Below are 16,143 nucleotides of genomic sequence, written 5' to 3'. Positions count from 1 at the left end.
TCTTCACGCTCCTGAGAGTGGAACCATGAGAAAGCAATAAAAACCCCTTTAAACTGCTGAAGGTTCCTGAGCTCTTGGAGGATTTATGAAGTGGGATCTCCGGCTAAACCCTCTCCCTCGATAAAAGGCTTAGACAGGTAATGGTGTCTCCGCCTCCCTCCCCCCGGACGCTCACCAGCTCCATCAGCTAAGCTCCTCCTGGAGGTGGAGGCGGGTTATGACCCAGATCTTGATGTTTTCCTGCACTGGGCTTGAATGATGGCTCAGTAGCACAAGCCTCCTCTGACTAACCGTCCATTATAAAAGGAGGGCTGTCTCTGTGTTTGCTAGCGTGTTCAGGGCGCCAGGCGTGATTGATGTTCCCACCCTCCTCGTCTGGAGGTGGACCAGGAGGCTGACCAGGAGGGAGGGGAGGCTCTGGACTGGGCTCGTTTGTCACCTCCCTCCTGTCCTTCCTCCCTACAGATCTCTCCTACCCTGAGCTCTCCTACTTCTCACTCCCTTCTTCATCCCTTCTTTGCTCTGCCCCTCCATCTCCTCTTCCTCCTCCATCTGCTACATTCCTCCCCCGCTTTCTCCATGCCATCCATCCTCCTTCCTCTTCTCCATCCATGTCCATCTCTTCTCCTCCCTTCCTCCCTCCCCTGCTCGTCCCACTCCTTCCGTCGTCATCATCGCTTCTTCTCTTTGCCCCAAAGCCTCTTATCCCCTCTTCTTCCCTCTCCATCGTCTTCTTCCTTGCTGCGCCTTGCTGTAATTCGCTGAGCGATGGATGCCCCCCCCCCCCCCGCGTGGTTCTGATGGATCTCGCCGGTCGATCCCCTGCAGTGGGGCACTGATGGAACACTGGCTGGGAAGAGAAGAGCCTCTATTTTAATGTGTTTTCAAAGACCCAAACACCCCCATCGGGGTCTCTTATCCACAAGACCCGGCCCAGTTCTTGAAGCACTGATCCTATAGGGTTCTCAGAACGTTCCCCATCACTGCCTTGTCCTGCTGAAGGAAGACCAGAACGCCCCTGTTTGAGGAAACGTCAGGAGTTGTTAGGAACCTTTGTGCTGTACGGCTAGAATTTTTGTTTTTGTTTTTGTGATTTGATTGCGCAGGCCGACATTTTGATTTGTTCAGGTTTTGTTCTTTTACAACCGGTATTCAAACTTTATTTACAGCCTATTTTGACATCTGTGAGTCAGCCTGACAGACGCCGGAGACTCTGAATCGAAGAGGTTCCGTTTATCAGAATGTCAAAGTAGACAAGGAGTTCTGAGACCAATCAAAAACCCTGAAAACACCACAACAACAGTTTTTTTTCAGGTTTATTTTTTTTCGTTTCTTTTTCAACTTGCCCAAACGTTCTGATGTTCTCCTCACATTTCGCAGCTCATTTCTGTGGTCTGTGTTGGTCATTTGGTGTTGGCCTTGTTCCACCTGGGCTGAAGCCTTGCCTCTATTAATGGCATCAGGGTTTCAGATGCGTGTCCCACCTGAGCGTCTCAGGTTTCTCCTCGTCTTCGCCTCCACCCACCTTCTCCTCCCTGTCAGGGAAACGCGAACCCCTGAAATTTCATCCGAGTCGGATTCCATTTCCTCCCCGTTTATCTGGCCTGCATGAATATTTAAATGAGGAATGCTGAGTTTCCACCGCCCCCGTAACAAATCTCTCTTATCTACCGTCGGATCATAATTCAATAGGAGCATAACACATTTGTCACGAGATGCAGATTGTTTCCTGGCGTCTGGTTCAATGTTTATAAAGCAGCGCTGCGGTGAAGGTGAAGGTGCTGGAGGAGATGCTATCTGATGCCCCGAATCCATCTTGCAGCGGTATGAATAATGGCCGACGTGGAGGACTAACCTCTGGGAGAGGCACAAAGTGGAGACAACCAACAGAGACGTTTAGGATCGACTCCACTGGAGGGAATTGAGATGTGGACTTGCTCATCGATCCACAGACGTCCAGCAGCAGCTAGAAAATTCTAACATGTTTAACACCCTCGGGCTCCAGACTCTCTGCCCCCCCAGACACACACACACACACACACACACACACACGTGATCATTAATTGACTCAGGGAATCATAATTTACAAACTCAACTTCACACGTGTTGGAGGAGTCTTGGAGCTCCTGACAGATCAGAACAAATCAGGAAAATGTTCCCTGGAGTCATTTTATTGTTGACATCTGTGCAACCAGACATCTTTGCAGCAGCCAGGGGCGTCGCCCCCTGCTGGTCTTTGGAAATATCACATGTCTAACACCTGCATTGGCTCCACTTCTCAGACAGCGGAGATCTCCAGTTCTTCGCGTCGAATCCCTGGATTCAGACAGAACAGAGAAATGGGGTCAGAATGAACGACCGCGATCATGTGTCTGCTCTTCTCTTCTCTTCATCCGTGATGTCTTCACTGGATACGGGATGAACCGTTTACCTGCCAGCTGCGTTAATTGTTGTTAAGTGTTGCCGCTCGCAAACTGGCAGTCGTTCCGCCTTCTCTTGACAGATAAGAGCTGCTGAAAGCACCTTGGGTAGCTTTTACTCTTTTGTTTTGCTGGCTGAGAATTCTTTTATCTGGAGAGAAAATCCTGCTGACAGACCAGGCCGCAGAGAGAAAACAAAAACAGCTTTTTAAGCGGTGTAAATTTAGATATCCGTCTGCCTGGGACCGAGGCCGAGCGACGGGGAGGCTGTAAATTTATGGGCCATCATCTGTTTTTGTTCTTGCGCCCTTCAAGGTTCAAAAGCAGGACGTGGTAATGCAAGTCAATGAGCCCACCAGCCATCCAGAGCCTTGGTTTTCAAAGCAAGCAAACACTTTGTCAATTTGCAAAACGCACGGTAACAGAGAATCATGTGTACCAGACGACTCCGACTCACCACATCGCGTTTGTCAGCCGCTACTTAGATGGTTTCAGATGTGGACCCGGGCTTTCCCCCGGAGTCCTGCCTCATGGTTGCTGCCCCTCTGTCTCTGGAGACGGATGTCCAGGCTGGGGACGTCGTTGCCGAAGCTGCGGGTTCCTTGGCGGTTCCGTCTGAGAACTCTGTCGGCTGCAGCCTTTGTTGAGTTTCACTTCGAATGATATCCCAGAACCGTACGAGCTTGTTTCATTCATCCACAGCAGGACGGAACCCCCTGGATACCCGCACCAGCTTCATCATAGAGTCGTTTAAGTTATACAGAACCAGGTTGAGAACCACACAAACAATTTATGCTTCAACACACAATGATCCAGCACATCTACAACAAAAAGACTCTTTTAAACAGGACCAGTCAGGTGGAGTTCTGATGGAGTCATGGTGTTAGCCACTGCTACAAGCTAGCATTCCTTGGACTGGGAGACCTTCCTCATCCACCGACGCCGCCCGTCAGAGTTTGAGGCAGAATCATCAAGGTCCCTCATTCAAATGAAACTTGAAATGAAAGTCTTTGACTTTGCGTCTGTTGTCCTCTGAGGGAGGTGGCGGCGGCGGCGGCGGCGATGCCTCCTCCGGGAGCTCTGCGTCTGTTCGGCCCGGTAACCATCTCATCTGCGACCCCACGAACTTGAGGGAAGGAGGGCGTCGTGAGGATGCTGATGAAGTCAGGGAGGAGACTGACGGTGTGCAACCACTTTCATCTGCTTGTCAAAGGCCACAGAGTTAATCAGGAGGCTGTGGGCGCTCTTTAATCTAGTAGATTACGCACCTGACACACGGCGTTACCGGGGGTGAGAGCGACTGCGGCGGCGGCTTATTTATTTATTAGAGGTGAACAACACTGCACAACACCGCAAAAGAAGAGAAAACATGGACAAGAAACGGCAAGGTCAAATGCAACCAAGTAGAAAATGAAGTACAGGTGACAGCTTGAGAAATGAAATTATAATTTTGCATCATACGGGGGGATCTCTACATCTCCCCACTGTTCCTCCAGTCTGGTCGCCTTCCCTCATCATCAATCATGCGAAAACAACGCTTATATCAAGCAGAAGACTTTCCAGATGTTTTGGAAATGAAGGAAAAAGTCACTTTGTGAAATTTAGTGTGTCTTTCAAAAGGTGAGCATCACCATATGAACGTGTTTTTATACGTACTGGCAACTTGGCGTCCATCTGTTAAAAAAAAGAGGTAAAAGAACCTGTGAGGTGCTGCTGGTTCCAGGTTTTGTCTCCATCTCTGTCGGGTCATGTTGGCTGGAACCTGATCCTCTCCGCAGCGGCTCACATTCGACCCCACGGCGGGCGGCGTCCTGCTCGCTCCGTCACAGTGAGACGTCACCCCAGGTGCTGACAGACGTGCTGCCGGGCCATTGGCTGATCAGGCTGTCCGTCAGGGGCTGCAGGCGATGTCTCTGGAGGAGCCCAGAGGAGAAGCTCTCTCCTGTTCGTGGTAGCTGGTGACCGAAGAACCTGTCTGGTGCTCTGAAGCTAGATTTCATCACTGATGCTGTGAGGAACTGGTTCTGGAAGACTGGGTCCAGTCATGCCCTCTTTCTGTGCTTACCTTAGACGGGGCATCCTGAGGCGGTACAGACGGGTGCCTCGGACTGAAGCTGATGGAGCTTTCAGGTACCGGCGGGCCTCGGGCCGGCGCCTGACCAGCGGTAGGTTGGAACCTGCTCCTCCTGACCGAGGGTCAGATTCTTAAGCTCCTCGCGGTAAACTCACATTCGTGATTCATTGGAAAAGTGAGATGGATGGAATGTTGATGCAGTGGGTCTGAGGCCTCTTGTGAGCCCGAGGGGGGCCTTTGTGAGGCTGACTGATGTTCTACCTCCAGGTTCTCTTACCAAGGGGTCTAATTCTGGGTGAGATCCGCACATTTGTGATGACTAGATAACAAATTGAGACCCCTTCACCTCGGGGTCCCAGTGGCCCTCCTGAGTTCTCTGGAGTTACAGGTTAGGTCGTCACGAAAATGCCTCTGTAGAATTTTTTGTTTTTGTTTTTGCAGCGGCGGCGCCACCGGGCTCAGGTGCTCACCTGTGCTCTGCATAAAGCAGAATCAGATCCTGTTTTGGTGCGTTTTTCTTTCACTGGGCCTGTTTATTCAGTGCTCGTGGCTCCGCCGGCCGCCCGGCTCTCCCGGCCTGGAATTGATGGAGAATAGAGATTAGGTTAGTACTCTGCTCGGGCGCCGTTCGGAGCTGCAGCAGCCTCGCTGATGAAAAACCTCTCGCCGTCGTGCTCCTGTGGTGGAAACACGTGTTAACAAGCTGCTTAGATCCACCCGAGATACAGATGCTGAATAAAGATGTGAACTCTTCTCTCGTTTGATCTCAAGTCGTTTAGGTCTGCACTTTTATTCTCATCTGAATCGGCGCAGGTGTTTTAAGTTCTCAGGGCCGCAGCAGGGTGATGGATGTCAGCCTCAGTAACGGTGTCCTCCCCGCAGCTGTCTCGGTTCTACAGGTGTAATTCATTTGGCCGCGTGGCCGCCACGTGTGGGTGGTGGGGCTCATGCAGCTGGACGCAGCGGCTGATGCACGGCGTCTATTAGAGCAGTGAAGCCGCGATGCCAGTTGGAGCTGCGTTCATTCATTTCCTGCCTCTGACCGGGATGACGTGAGCCTGAGGAGATATCCAGAAATCATTCCCAAACCGACGAAAGCTCAGTTCTATAAACCAGAGAAACGCAGCCGTTATTGTTCACGTCGAGGAAAACACCGGAAAGTAGATCCAGAATTGGAGGAACTGGAGGGGTTAATGAGGCAGTTGAGCTTTAATTTGTCAGATCTGATCCTGTATCAGTTCCTGACCAATATCACAAAATAAAGTAGCAAAGTTGTTGTTGTTTTTGTTTGTTTTTTTTAAACTGTTGTCACTCTCCGAGAGCTGCAATAAGACATTTTCTAACCATAGTGGTTTTTGTTCTACTTTGCACAAACGAATAACTACGGTCACGTGTCCTTCATCCCTGGAGTGCTGCTGAGAGATGTCGCATCGACTCCTGTTGGTTGTCACGTTCATACAAAAGCATAAAAATCCGTGACCGCCAAAATCTTTGCGTTCGTCCCCGGGCGTTTGTAACCAGGGACGCTCCTTGTTATTTTCAGCGTCAAGTCTCCACCTTCGCTCATCAGGTGTTGAGGACGGGGAAACGATGACGTAAATTTGTCATTTATGGGCTTTTTCAAAAGTTTGGTTTGTCAGGTGTTCGCTCAGAATCAGCAAGCAAAATCCAACTTGTTCCACGCTGCGTGATGTCGGGAGCGTGCTTGATCTGCTTCCTTCACTCCGGATGATATTTCAGCCTGGTTAAATCACAGGAAGTTCTTTGTGCTCCATATAAGGTCACTCAGTAAAAGGTCAGTACTTCCTCACCTGACGGTTCCTCAGACAAGTCCATTAAAGCCGACGGGTAACACTAATACTCTGCCGGCCGGCTGCTCCCTTGCCGCTCTCTGCCCTCACGTGGCAGGTAATTGAAGGGACCTTAATGAATGTGTTAAAGCTGCTGCTGTGGAACGGTTGCCATGGCGACGGGCCGCTGATATCAGCCTTAATGTGGTTGATTAATGTCCAGGCTTCCGGGGGGGGGGGGGGGGGCTGCGGGTAAACTCTCTGCTAGGCTACCTGAGACTTAAACCCAGAAGGTGTGGAGGTGGTGGCCTGTGAGAGCCCCGTGGGCCTCTGGGAAATGGAGTCCCCTGCTTCTCAGGTTAACTTGAGTCTGGAGACGATGAGGTGACTCGTAGGTAGTGATGGATGGCGGGCGGCTCCTCGCTGGTGAGGTCCGGCATGCCGAGTACCGCCCCCTCATGGATCGTCTGTCCTTTGGCCTTTGCCGTCCTTTTTGGCTGATTTATACAACTGTCCGTGAACACAACCACAGTCAGATGCTCGCCGCTGTTCTCTGACGGTTGACTGACACGCTGCTGTCGCTGTTCCCATGACGCTGATGACTCATCACTTCTGATCGACTGACAGGCCGCTGCTGCTAACACTAAATCCTGCCTGTCAACAACGCCGGCCTCCTCTGTGGACAGGAGGCTGGCGTCATGAAAGTGTTCCTCCATGCTGGAACGTGGAACCTGGATATCAAGGCTCTTCTTGGTAGATGGAAGGCTGCTGGTGCAAGGAGCACTGTTTCTTCAAGTTAGTTTTCACGCTCAGATTTCCGGTTTGGCAGGAAAATTGAAACCTCTAAGAGTTGCAAGTAACTTTCTTTATTTCGCCGCCCAACTCAGGTCTCCTCTCCCACAGACACGTGATCCAGTTCACTCGTGGCTGAGCAGCTGATTGCGATAATTAAACAATACAATAATGGAAATGTAATAAAACCAATAAAGGTTCAAATGAAAGAAAGGAGGAAAAGTACAGAAACGGATTCAAAGGTAATTAATAATAGATGAGCACGTTTTAGAAGGTGGAACAGAAAGGCAGGTTAGAACTGCATGTAAAGAAACAAATGTTTGGTCACAGAGTTTTAGTCACTGTGAGGAGATCAGAGCTGCAGGATTTTGTAAAAAACTGTGACTGATGGTTGCTCACAGCTCTGTGTGTGTGTGTGTGTGTGTGTGTGTGTGTGTGTGTGTGTGTGTTTTGCAGGAGTGTGTGGCTGCTGTGGGCCGCTCAGGCCGAGGTACAAACGCCTGGTGGACAACATCTTCCCCGAGGACCCTAAAGTAAGTCAAACACACAAAGTCTGTAAACCCAATTAGTCGTCAAGCGTGATCACACTTGAGGGGAGAGAGATTCGGGCCTCCGGTGGTGCATGAACCGTTCCTGCCGCAAGCTCGGCCTCAGAGACTCTGGTGGATCTGCAGTGACGCGGGATCATCGCCAGTTTACTGTGTGACCTCCACCCTCATTAAGTAGTGCCCTTAATGTATTTGAAGGCAGGATCACGCATGAGGGAGTGATTTTATTTGTTTGGTCGGGTCCTCCTCTGTGTGGTCCCGAGACCCTCTGGTGCGAGCAAACCGATGCAGCGGGAAATTGAAATGCTGGAACGGTCGAGACCTCGTCAAATTAATTATCACTTGCTGAGAGCCTGAGGAGATGAAAATGCTCCGGGGAGACTCTGTCCCCAGTCAGCCCGCTGCTCTTTACCTGGACACCTGGCAGTGATAAACACAACACCTCACAGGGAAGGAGCAGTGGCAGTCTGGAGCTCGGAGACACTGAGGAGCAGGATCCAGGTCCTGATGTTCCAGTTTTTGTTCTGTGAGACCAGAGACTGGAGAACCTTGTGTTTGTGTTCAGGACGGCCTGAGCAAGTCCGACATGGAGAAGCTGACCTTCTACGCCGTGTCAGCGCCGGAGAAACTGGACAGGATCGGAGCGTACCTGGCCGAGAGGCTGAGCAGGGACGTGGTGCGACACCGCTATGGGTGAGTGTCACGTGAGTGTTCACTGGCGTGTGTTTACACGTGCAGGTGAGACAGTTATCGACAGCTCCATTCACCTGTTAGTAAAAAGATTGTTGAACAAGTGCAGTTCAAGGTGGTGAAGAAATCTTCCATGGCAACACTTGAATCTTTCACGCTCATCACAATGTTCCACGCCATTACAAGTCTCTGCAGCCATTTAAGTTCCCCTGAAGCATGAAATGATTTCTGTTCTTGGAAAGAAATTAAATCAGTTGAGAGATGAGTAATGTCCCTGATGTCTTAAAGAATGAATGCAAAGCTCAGGCCGTCAGAGCGGGTCTTGCCTGTCTGTCAGAGAACCAACACGTTGGCTCAGGTTAGCGCAGCTCTGTTAATTCGTTGGCAGTTTTAGGTGGAAACCTCCAACCGACTTCAAAGTCAAAGCTGAGCTGTAGCAGTTGCAGTGTCAGAGTTAACAAGGCCGTTAGCCAGACGGGCCTCTGGGGCTGCACCAGAACCGGAGAGACGTCCGGCTCGTGTGTGTTCCTGTAATTCAGTCAGAATCGTTATGGGGGTTCGAAACTTGTGTATACAATTAAATTTGTTGTTCATCTTCACAACTTATTTCCCTGTTGTGAGTCACAGTAGCATGTAGCTTTAGCCCAGCTTCATGAGCGAGCTGATACCCACGGCTCTGGTAAATTGGAATAGTGTCAACATGGCAACCCCGAACCCCCGTCAATCAAACCACGGCTCATCATCCCTTTGACCTCTCAGAATGTGTTCCGACTGCTGCATGTAGCGGCTGTAGAAAGGACTGGATGACCCTGTGTGGGAGGTGATAGAGTTTCTGACTCGTTCAGGTACGTGGTGATCGCCATGGAGGCTCTGGACCAGCTCTTGATGGCCTGCCACTCTCAGAGCATCAAGCCCTTCGTGGAGAGTTTCCTGCACATGGTGGCCAAGCTTCTGGAGTCCAGAGAGCCAGACCTACAGGTCCTGGGAACCAACTCGGTAAGACCACACCGCAGAACCCTTTTACCGTCATTCTCATCATGTATCAGCATCTTTGGAAGATGATTATTAGATGAGAGTAGTTTAAAATACTCCTGAGGAAGGGGACAGGAAGGCCCGCACCACCAGTAAGATGCTGAGAACCTGAGTCTGAATATTCTCCTCTGCAGCTGCACTGAGAAAACATATTAAGACAGACAACTCTGGGCAATGCAGAGTTGTGTTTGCGAACTGTTGAATATTCACAAGTGGCCAGATTCTCTACTCCTGCTGTTTGTAGCCTGCAGGTAGAATTCAAAATTTCAGTAGTATAGGAGCCAAGTGTCATTAAGGCAGTTGGAACTGTGACTAACGAGGAGATACTTCATTAACATAGAACTTGTGATGTCTGCAGGGCAGGTCAGTGATTCTGATCCAGACCGGCGCCCACAGGAGGGCCATTGCCCCTCGACCCCAGCGATTGTCACAGCTGCAAAGAGTCGACTCAAAACATGTTTCTATATTTCTTTAAGTGGAAGTTAAAATGAAGCCTGCACAGATTCTCAGTGTCATTGCATGTCTTTTACTATGAGTATGAACGCAAGTAGAAATGACTCAAGAGGGCAGAAGCTCCAATGGTTTAGGAGCTTGTAGCCTGAGAGCTAGCAGGGGCCTGAGAGCTGGCTGTAGCCTGAGAGCTAGCTGTTGCCAGAGAGCCTGAGAGCTAGCTGTAGCCTGAGAGCTAGCTGTAGCCTGAGAGCTAGCTGTAGCCTGAGAGCTAGCTAGAGCCTGAGAGCTAGCTGTTGCCAGAGAGCCTGAGAGCTAGCTGTAGCCTGAGAGCTAGCTGTAGCCTGAGAGCTAGCTGTAGCCTGAGAGCTAGCTGTAGCCTGAGAGCTAGCTAGAGCCTGAGAGCTAGCTGTTGCCAGAGAGCCTGAGAGCTAGCTGTAGCTTGAGAGCTAGCTGTAGCCTGAGAGCTAGCTAGAGCCTGAGAGCTAGCTGTTGCCAGAGAGCCTGAGAGCTAGCTGTAGCCTGAGAGCTAGCTGTAGCCTGAGAGCTAGCTAGAGCCTGAGAGCTAGCTGTTGCCAGAGAGCCTGAGAGCTAGCTGTAGCCTGAGAGCTAGCTAGAGCCTGAGAGCTAGCTGTTGCCAGAGAGCCTGAGAGCTAGCTGTAGCCTGAGAGCTAGCTGTAGCCTGAGAGCTAGCTGTAGCCTGAGAGCTAGCTGTAGCCTGAGAGCTAGCTAGAGCCTGAGAGCTAGCTGTTGCCAGAGAGCCTGAGAGCTAGCTGTAGCCTGAGAGCTAGCTGTAGCCTGAGAGCTAGCAGGGGCCTGAGAGCTAGCAGGGGCCTGAGAGCTAGCAGGGGCCTGAGAGCTGGCTGTAGCCTGAGAGCTAGCTGTAGCCTGAGAGCTAGCTGTAGCCAGAGAGCCTGAGAGCTAGCTGTAGCCTGAGAGCTAGCTGTAGCCTGAGAGCTAGCTAGAGCCTGAGAGCTAGCTGTTGCCAGAGAGCCTGAGAGCTAGCTAGAGCCTGAGAGCTAGCTGTTGCCAGAGAGCCTGAGAGCTAGCTGTTGCCAGAGAGCCTGAGAGCTAGCTGTTGCCAGAGAGCCTGAGAGCTAGCTGTAGCCTGAGAGCTAGCAGGGGCCTGAGAGCTAGCAGGGGCCTGACAGCTAGCTGTTGCCAGAGAGCCTGAGAGCTAGCTGTTGCCAGAGAGCCTGAGAGCTAGCTGTAGCCTGAGAGCTAGCTGTAGCCTGAGAGCTAGCTGTTGCCAGAGAGCCTGAGAGCTAGCTGTTGCCAGAGAGCCTGAGAGCTAGCTGTAGCCTGAGAGCTAGCTGTAGCCTGAGAGCTAGCTGTAGCCAGAGGGCTAGCTGTAGCCTGAGAGCTAGCTGTAGCCTGAGAGCTAGCGTTTCTTCTTCATTGTGTCTGGTCATTTTTTAATGTCACATCTTTCCAGTGGTTGGCACAGCCAAGGGGCATTTGGTTCTGCCAGGTCATGTTCCATACCGTAGTTAGTTTCCATTTATTCACGGACACCTTGCAATGTCCTTCACCGCTCTGCAGGTGGGTCGGTGTTTTCCAGACAGCACAAGGTTGACTGTGGCTGGTAGTGAGGTCTTCGTCTGGGGCGATCCAAGCAGAAGCCTCCAGGTGGTGCATCCCAGGAAGTGTTGACGACAGAAATCGTACCACAGTGGCTGACTGAAATCGCTTACTCTGCACGACTGAGGGTCCAACACAGAGCTAGCTGTAGCCTTTTGGGCTTCTAGTCACATGACTTTGTTTTCCATCGTCTGCTTTTGTTTTCAATTGTCTACCTGATACCAGCATGCAGCTCAGGACCTTCGTCGGAATTTGAACATGCAAGCAAAACCATATTTGAATAGATCAACCTCTGATATTCACAAAGTGAGTCAAATGTGAAATTAGTTTTTGTTTGTATCTGAGCTGGTAGATGATTGAAAATGTTCTCTCAGAGTGAGAGGAATCATTATTTTGATGATTTTTCTGTAAAGAGCGCGCACACACACGCACACACACACACACACACACACACACACACACGTCAGCCTTGAGGTTGATACTGGAGTCTGAACATCTAATTTAACCGTTACACTGGCGCTGCGAATGGCCTGATATCACGCAGCTAATTATTATTAGCCTCCATAAGCCGCGAGCAAATGTCAGCCCCGTTTCTCCTTCCAAGTGTTTTGAAGGTGAACCCAAAGTTCTCTCTTCCTGCCTCCTGTTCAGAGCCTGTCGCCACGGTTGGAGGTTCAACGGAGCAGGAAGTTTTAGATGCAAAAGCTTCTGCATTATTGATGCCTGGTATTTGGAGCCTGGCAGAGGAGGGGGAGCGGGTGCAGAGGCAGGTAGCTGAGCCGTTGGTTGCGGAGGGGGTGGGGGGGGGGTTGTCAACACGGTTACATGCTGCCTTTAGGTGAGAGCCATGTTGATTAAATTATCCTCATGGCGCCCGCTTCAAAGCAGAGACTCTCTGTTTAATGTTGCTTTGGCATTGTAGCCCAGGAAAAGCAAATGGCTGCGTTTGTTCTGTCAGGCCATTATCAGGTTAATGAGTTTGTTTGAGATGTGGAGCAACGGCGAGCTTCAGCACATGGCGAGTGTTTGGTGAGAGAGAGTCTGAAAGCAGTAGGTCACCGGAGCTTCAGCAGGCTAATTGGTGACAAGGTGTGTGTCGGCGCAGAGCAGCGTAAGCTCGGCGAAGAGAGGGCAGGTCCCAGTACTCAGGATCTGACACGCCGCAAATCGTCAAGTTTTTGATGTTAAGTTTACTTAAGAATGAAAAGTAAAAGTATATCCTCCATGGTATTGTTTATGTCTGTGTGTTCCAGGTTTACTGCTCTGATTGTGTCCTTGTCAGGATTCAAATATGAAAGAACGTCATCAGGTTTCATCCAACAAAAATGCTGTATTAGTAACTACCGGACAGATACCTCAATGCTGAGTGAAATACGTAGTACTATCCTCTTGTCTGGCTCTGGGGGCGATGGACAATCTGAGACTTTACCTGAAAGCTGTCGTGATTGTTGACAGGAATTGAATGCAGTGCAATAAATAGATTTTCCCCATCTGGGAAGATTTGTTGCTCGAAAGCGTTTGTCAACTTTGTGGTAACGCATATCCTTTAAATATTCTCCACATTTACCCTGTGTGTGTGTGTGTGTGTGTGTGGTGTGTGTGTGTGTGTGTGTGTGTGTGTGTCCGTGTCCAGTCTCCGCTGCCAGGCATTCAGTTTCCAAATTTATCTTCCAGTTAACTTTATCACAAGAAATTGGCGGACTGCGACAGCTAGAAGTGTCTCTTCCTCCGCTCCGTCTCAATAGAGACGACATGCATCAGTCCACAGTGAGTCAGACACATGAAGCGTCTGAGTCAGACTCATGGGAGTCCATAGGCCAGGAAAATCAGCCTTTTCATTAACGTCTGCCCATTTTACCCTCTTTCGCTCATTAGCTCCCTGTTCAGTGCCTGGATTGTTAAAATGTCCCAAATACCAAAGCTAAAAGATGAATTGACCCTCATCTTCATGTTTCCATCTTGACCAGAAGCCAATTTGATGCCTCAGAATGATGGTTACCATCAGCGCCCCCGTAAACGAGCGAAATCTACCAGTGTTCCCGTGGTCTTTGTTGTCTTTCCTCATTGCTTTGAACACATGCTTTAGTTCCCAGATGGTCCGTTAAGTGTTGTATTCTCTCCTAAAAGAGAAAACTTCATTCGTCCAGTTTGTTTCCCTCTAGCTTCAGCTCCATTCATTTCTGACTCAGACCCCAAAACGGAAACTTCTTCATTGCCAGAAAAATCAGTAAATTTGCAAAAAATAAAAAAATTGTGATACAAGATGGAAGTGACACACCATGTTGGGGGGGGGGGGGGTAGCCTTTGTTTCTCTGGAAATCATGGAATTTATTTGGCTTTGCAAAGCAACATACGAAAGATTTCAAAAACAGATGCAGGGAGGAGAAGATTCCAAACGCCACCGAGGAATATCGTGGTAATTCAATGCCGTCGACTGTGAAAACTTCAGGTCAGGCCGGCCGGATTAACCTGCAGTTTCTCGGGTTTTAGCTTTTATTTGAAAGCTCCACAGAAAGCTGTTAATTAGACCTCAGCTGAAGACCATCTTGTCCAACTTAATGAATGGAAGTTACATTGTGTAACATTGCTGCATCTGAAGGAGAAGAGATTACAGCTGTGTTTAACACTTTGCTGAATGTTTGTGCCTGCTTTATCCCAGCCAACGAAGCTCCAACCCAGATACATGCTTAATATTTTGTTTGGTCACATATTCCTTTAACCGCTCAAATTGTTTTGGTAGAATATGGCCACTGAAATTGAATTCAGGAGAATAATAAGATATTTAGCTTGACTCTGCTTAGTAATGACAAACACTGAGTTTCTTCCAGTTCCCTGAAAGAGGAAGTTTTTAATTTCTTTAAATGGGCCCAATGAGTCCATTGAGCAGCATTCAATAACAATCATGTGTTTATTTACATGCCATGCCAAAACACCATGAAAGTTAAGGGTCACCCTTAACAGGAGCACGTAAAGGCGAAATAGCAGAGGCCCGAGAATTGATCCCTGTGGAACCCCACATGAAGGTGGGAGACAATCTGAGGAAAAAGTACCAATGTTTCGGTCCAGGAAGTCAGGCTGTAACCCATTAAGGACCAGATTAAAGAAACAGGACTGTCCACCAGCATGTTGTAGTCAGCAGTACAGTAAACTCTGATACTGACACGAGAGCAGAATCAGTGCTGAGGTTGATGTCATTCACAATCTTGATTTTTCGGTGTCAGGAATTCTCTGACATTTATTATGAGTCTCTAGTTTTTTAGCACTCATGGATGCGTGAACTGTTTACTGTCAGCCGGATGAACTAACAAACTGTCACTCTAAAGATTCAGTCCACTATAATTTTATTTCACAAACCAGTTAGCAACTTAAAGCTGGTTTATACGGAGGCTGTGGTGTAGATACACACTAAGTTGCAGCCTCATGTGTAGTTATGACATTTTGTAGCATCCCATTTCTTCCCCTGCTGGTATGAACTCTTTTCTGCATTTATATTTATTCAATTTAAAGTAACCCAACATTTATCAGCTCCAGCTTCAAAACGATTTTCTTAGTTTTGGCCACCATTATTAAAAGTACAGCCCTCTGCTGGATATCAGCTTTTTTTCCTGCTGTAGGAAGTTCTCCTGTCGGTGTACATCGGTCAATATGACGGCTGGAAGCAGGATATCTGAGCAGTCTAACTGATGCCTCAGCACCAGTGTTCACATTTGATACATTTTTAACATAAAAATACTGACAAGGGCCGCAGATGAACTGCATGTGAAACTATTTTTAGTCGCTATAAATGTGACCTACCTGAGGCATCCAGCCCTCCGTGGAGGGAATCTCGATGATTGTTCACTGTAAATGAGAGCTGAGGGGGGGACGGGAGTCCCAGTCTGACCGTTACCGGGCCGGCAGGTCTTCATCATCATTACCTGACTCAGGACTCTGGAGGCCCACCCAGTCTGCGGCTCCAGACATATATCAGAAATAAACTGCAGACGCCAGGAATTCTAAAAGTTTCCTCCAAAACTCAGAACTTCCTCTGATGAACGGAGGCCTTTGGTGGTTAAAAACGTCTTATTTGATGGCGCGGAGTAGATTTTGTTGAAGAAATGAGCTGATGATGGGCGGAGTTTGTCCACGATGCACATCGTCTCACCCTGTCAGGGTCCTCAGTCAACTAATGGCCCCGGCTAGACGCACTCCTCACAAAACGCCATCATCACCAATAATTAGTTTCCATTTTCTGCTTGGTCCTCACAGATGTTGATGGAAATGAGGCCAATTTGTGTAATTGAGATTGTTGCGCTGATAATTGCCTTCGTGACAGATGCAGTTCTATCAAATATAAAGAGAAGAAAATGTTCCAGAGTAGAAGTTGATGTGATTTCTTCATGTTATACTAATTTGCTGCTAAAGTTTTTTTTTTTTTTACTTTTTCTCTCTAGTTGATTAAAAAAAGGAACGAATGTTTCATTAACAGCAAAAAAAAAAAAAAAAAGCAACAGGTTAGAACGGAATTTCACTTCCTTTTCCAATTGACATTTTTCTCATATTCAGTTCCAACACTTTTGATGTTTGCATGAGTCTGTTTAACCACAAAAGCCCATTCAGTTCTGCTTTGGAATCTAATAATGAACCTCGTGGAGGAGAAAAACAATAAATCAGGAAAAATACAATGCAGCAGTTCGCCCTGCTGCGAACCCTCATCCTGGCACCAGAGACTTTCGAGGTGTTCAGAGGAAAGTTCTCAGGCACCAATTAACCACCTCTGTCTTGAT

At 48.9% G+C, this 16,143-nt stretch overlaps 1 protein-coding gene and 1 long non-coding RNA gene across 10 annotated transcripts in view; one reads left to right on the top strand and one right to left on the bottom strand.

Annotated features, from left to right (window-relative positions):
* Positions 1–16,143, top strand: part of efr3a (EFR3 homolog A (S. cerevisiae)) — a 63,941-nt gene that overhangs the window by 13,556 nt on the left and 34,242 nt on the right. For all 6 annotated transcript variants that reach the window (XM_086204399.1, XM_086204398.1, XM_086204397.1 and 3 more), the window contains 3 exons: positions 7,533–7,609; positions 8,190–8,317; positions 9,160–9,310. In XM_086204399.1, coding sequence (XP_086060525.1) covers positions 7,533–7,609; positions 8,190–8,317; positions 9,160–9,310 — 356 coding nt within the window. The remainder of the gene's footprint in view (positions 1–7,532; positions 7,610–8,189; positions 8,318–9,159; positions 9,311–16,143) is intronic.
* On the bottom strand, positions 2,448–6,450 carry LOC147262031 (uncharacterized). Of its 4 annotated transcripts, none has more exons than XR_015115933.1 (5): positions 6,306–6,450; positions 4,121–5,552; positions 3,689–3,760; positions 2,878–3,620; positions 2,448–2,585 (listed from the first exon to the last, which is right to left on the bottom strand). It is a non-coding gene; the product is annotated as an uncharacterized LOC147262031 (long non-coding RNA). The 4 variants fall into 4 exon arrangements; XR_015115935.1 differs by lacking the exon at positions 6,306–6,450 and having other exon boundaries at positions 4,121–4,409; positions 4,486–6,258; XR_015115934.1 differs by lacking the exon at positions 6,306–6,450 and having other exon boundaries at positions 4,121–5,071; positions 5,155–6,258.

This window comes from Aulostomus chinensis, chromosome 5, assembly GCF_037954235.1.
Source record: "Aulostomus chinensis isolate RoL2024-O1b breed Wild chromosome 5, RoL_Achi_v1.0, whole genome shotgun sequence".
Taxonomy (NCBI): domain Eukaryota; kingdom Metazoa; phylum Chordata; class Actinopteri; order Syngnathiformes; family Aulostomidae; genus Aulostomus; species Aulostomus chinensis.
The sequence above is the reverse complement of the archived record's forward strand: the minus strand, read 5'-3'. Positions and strand labels throughout refer to the sequence as shown.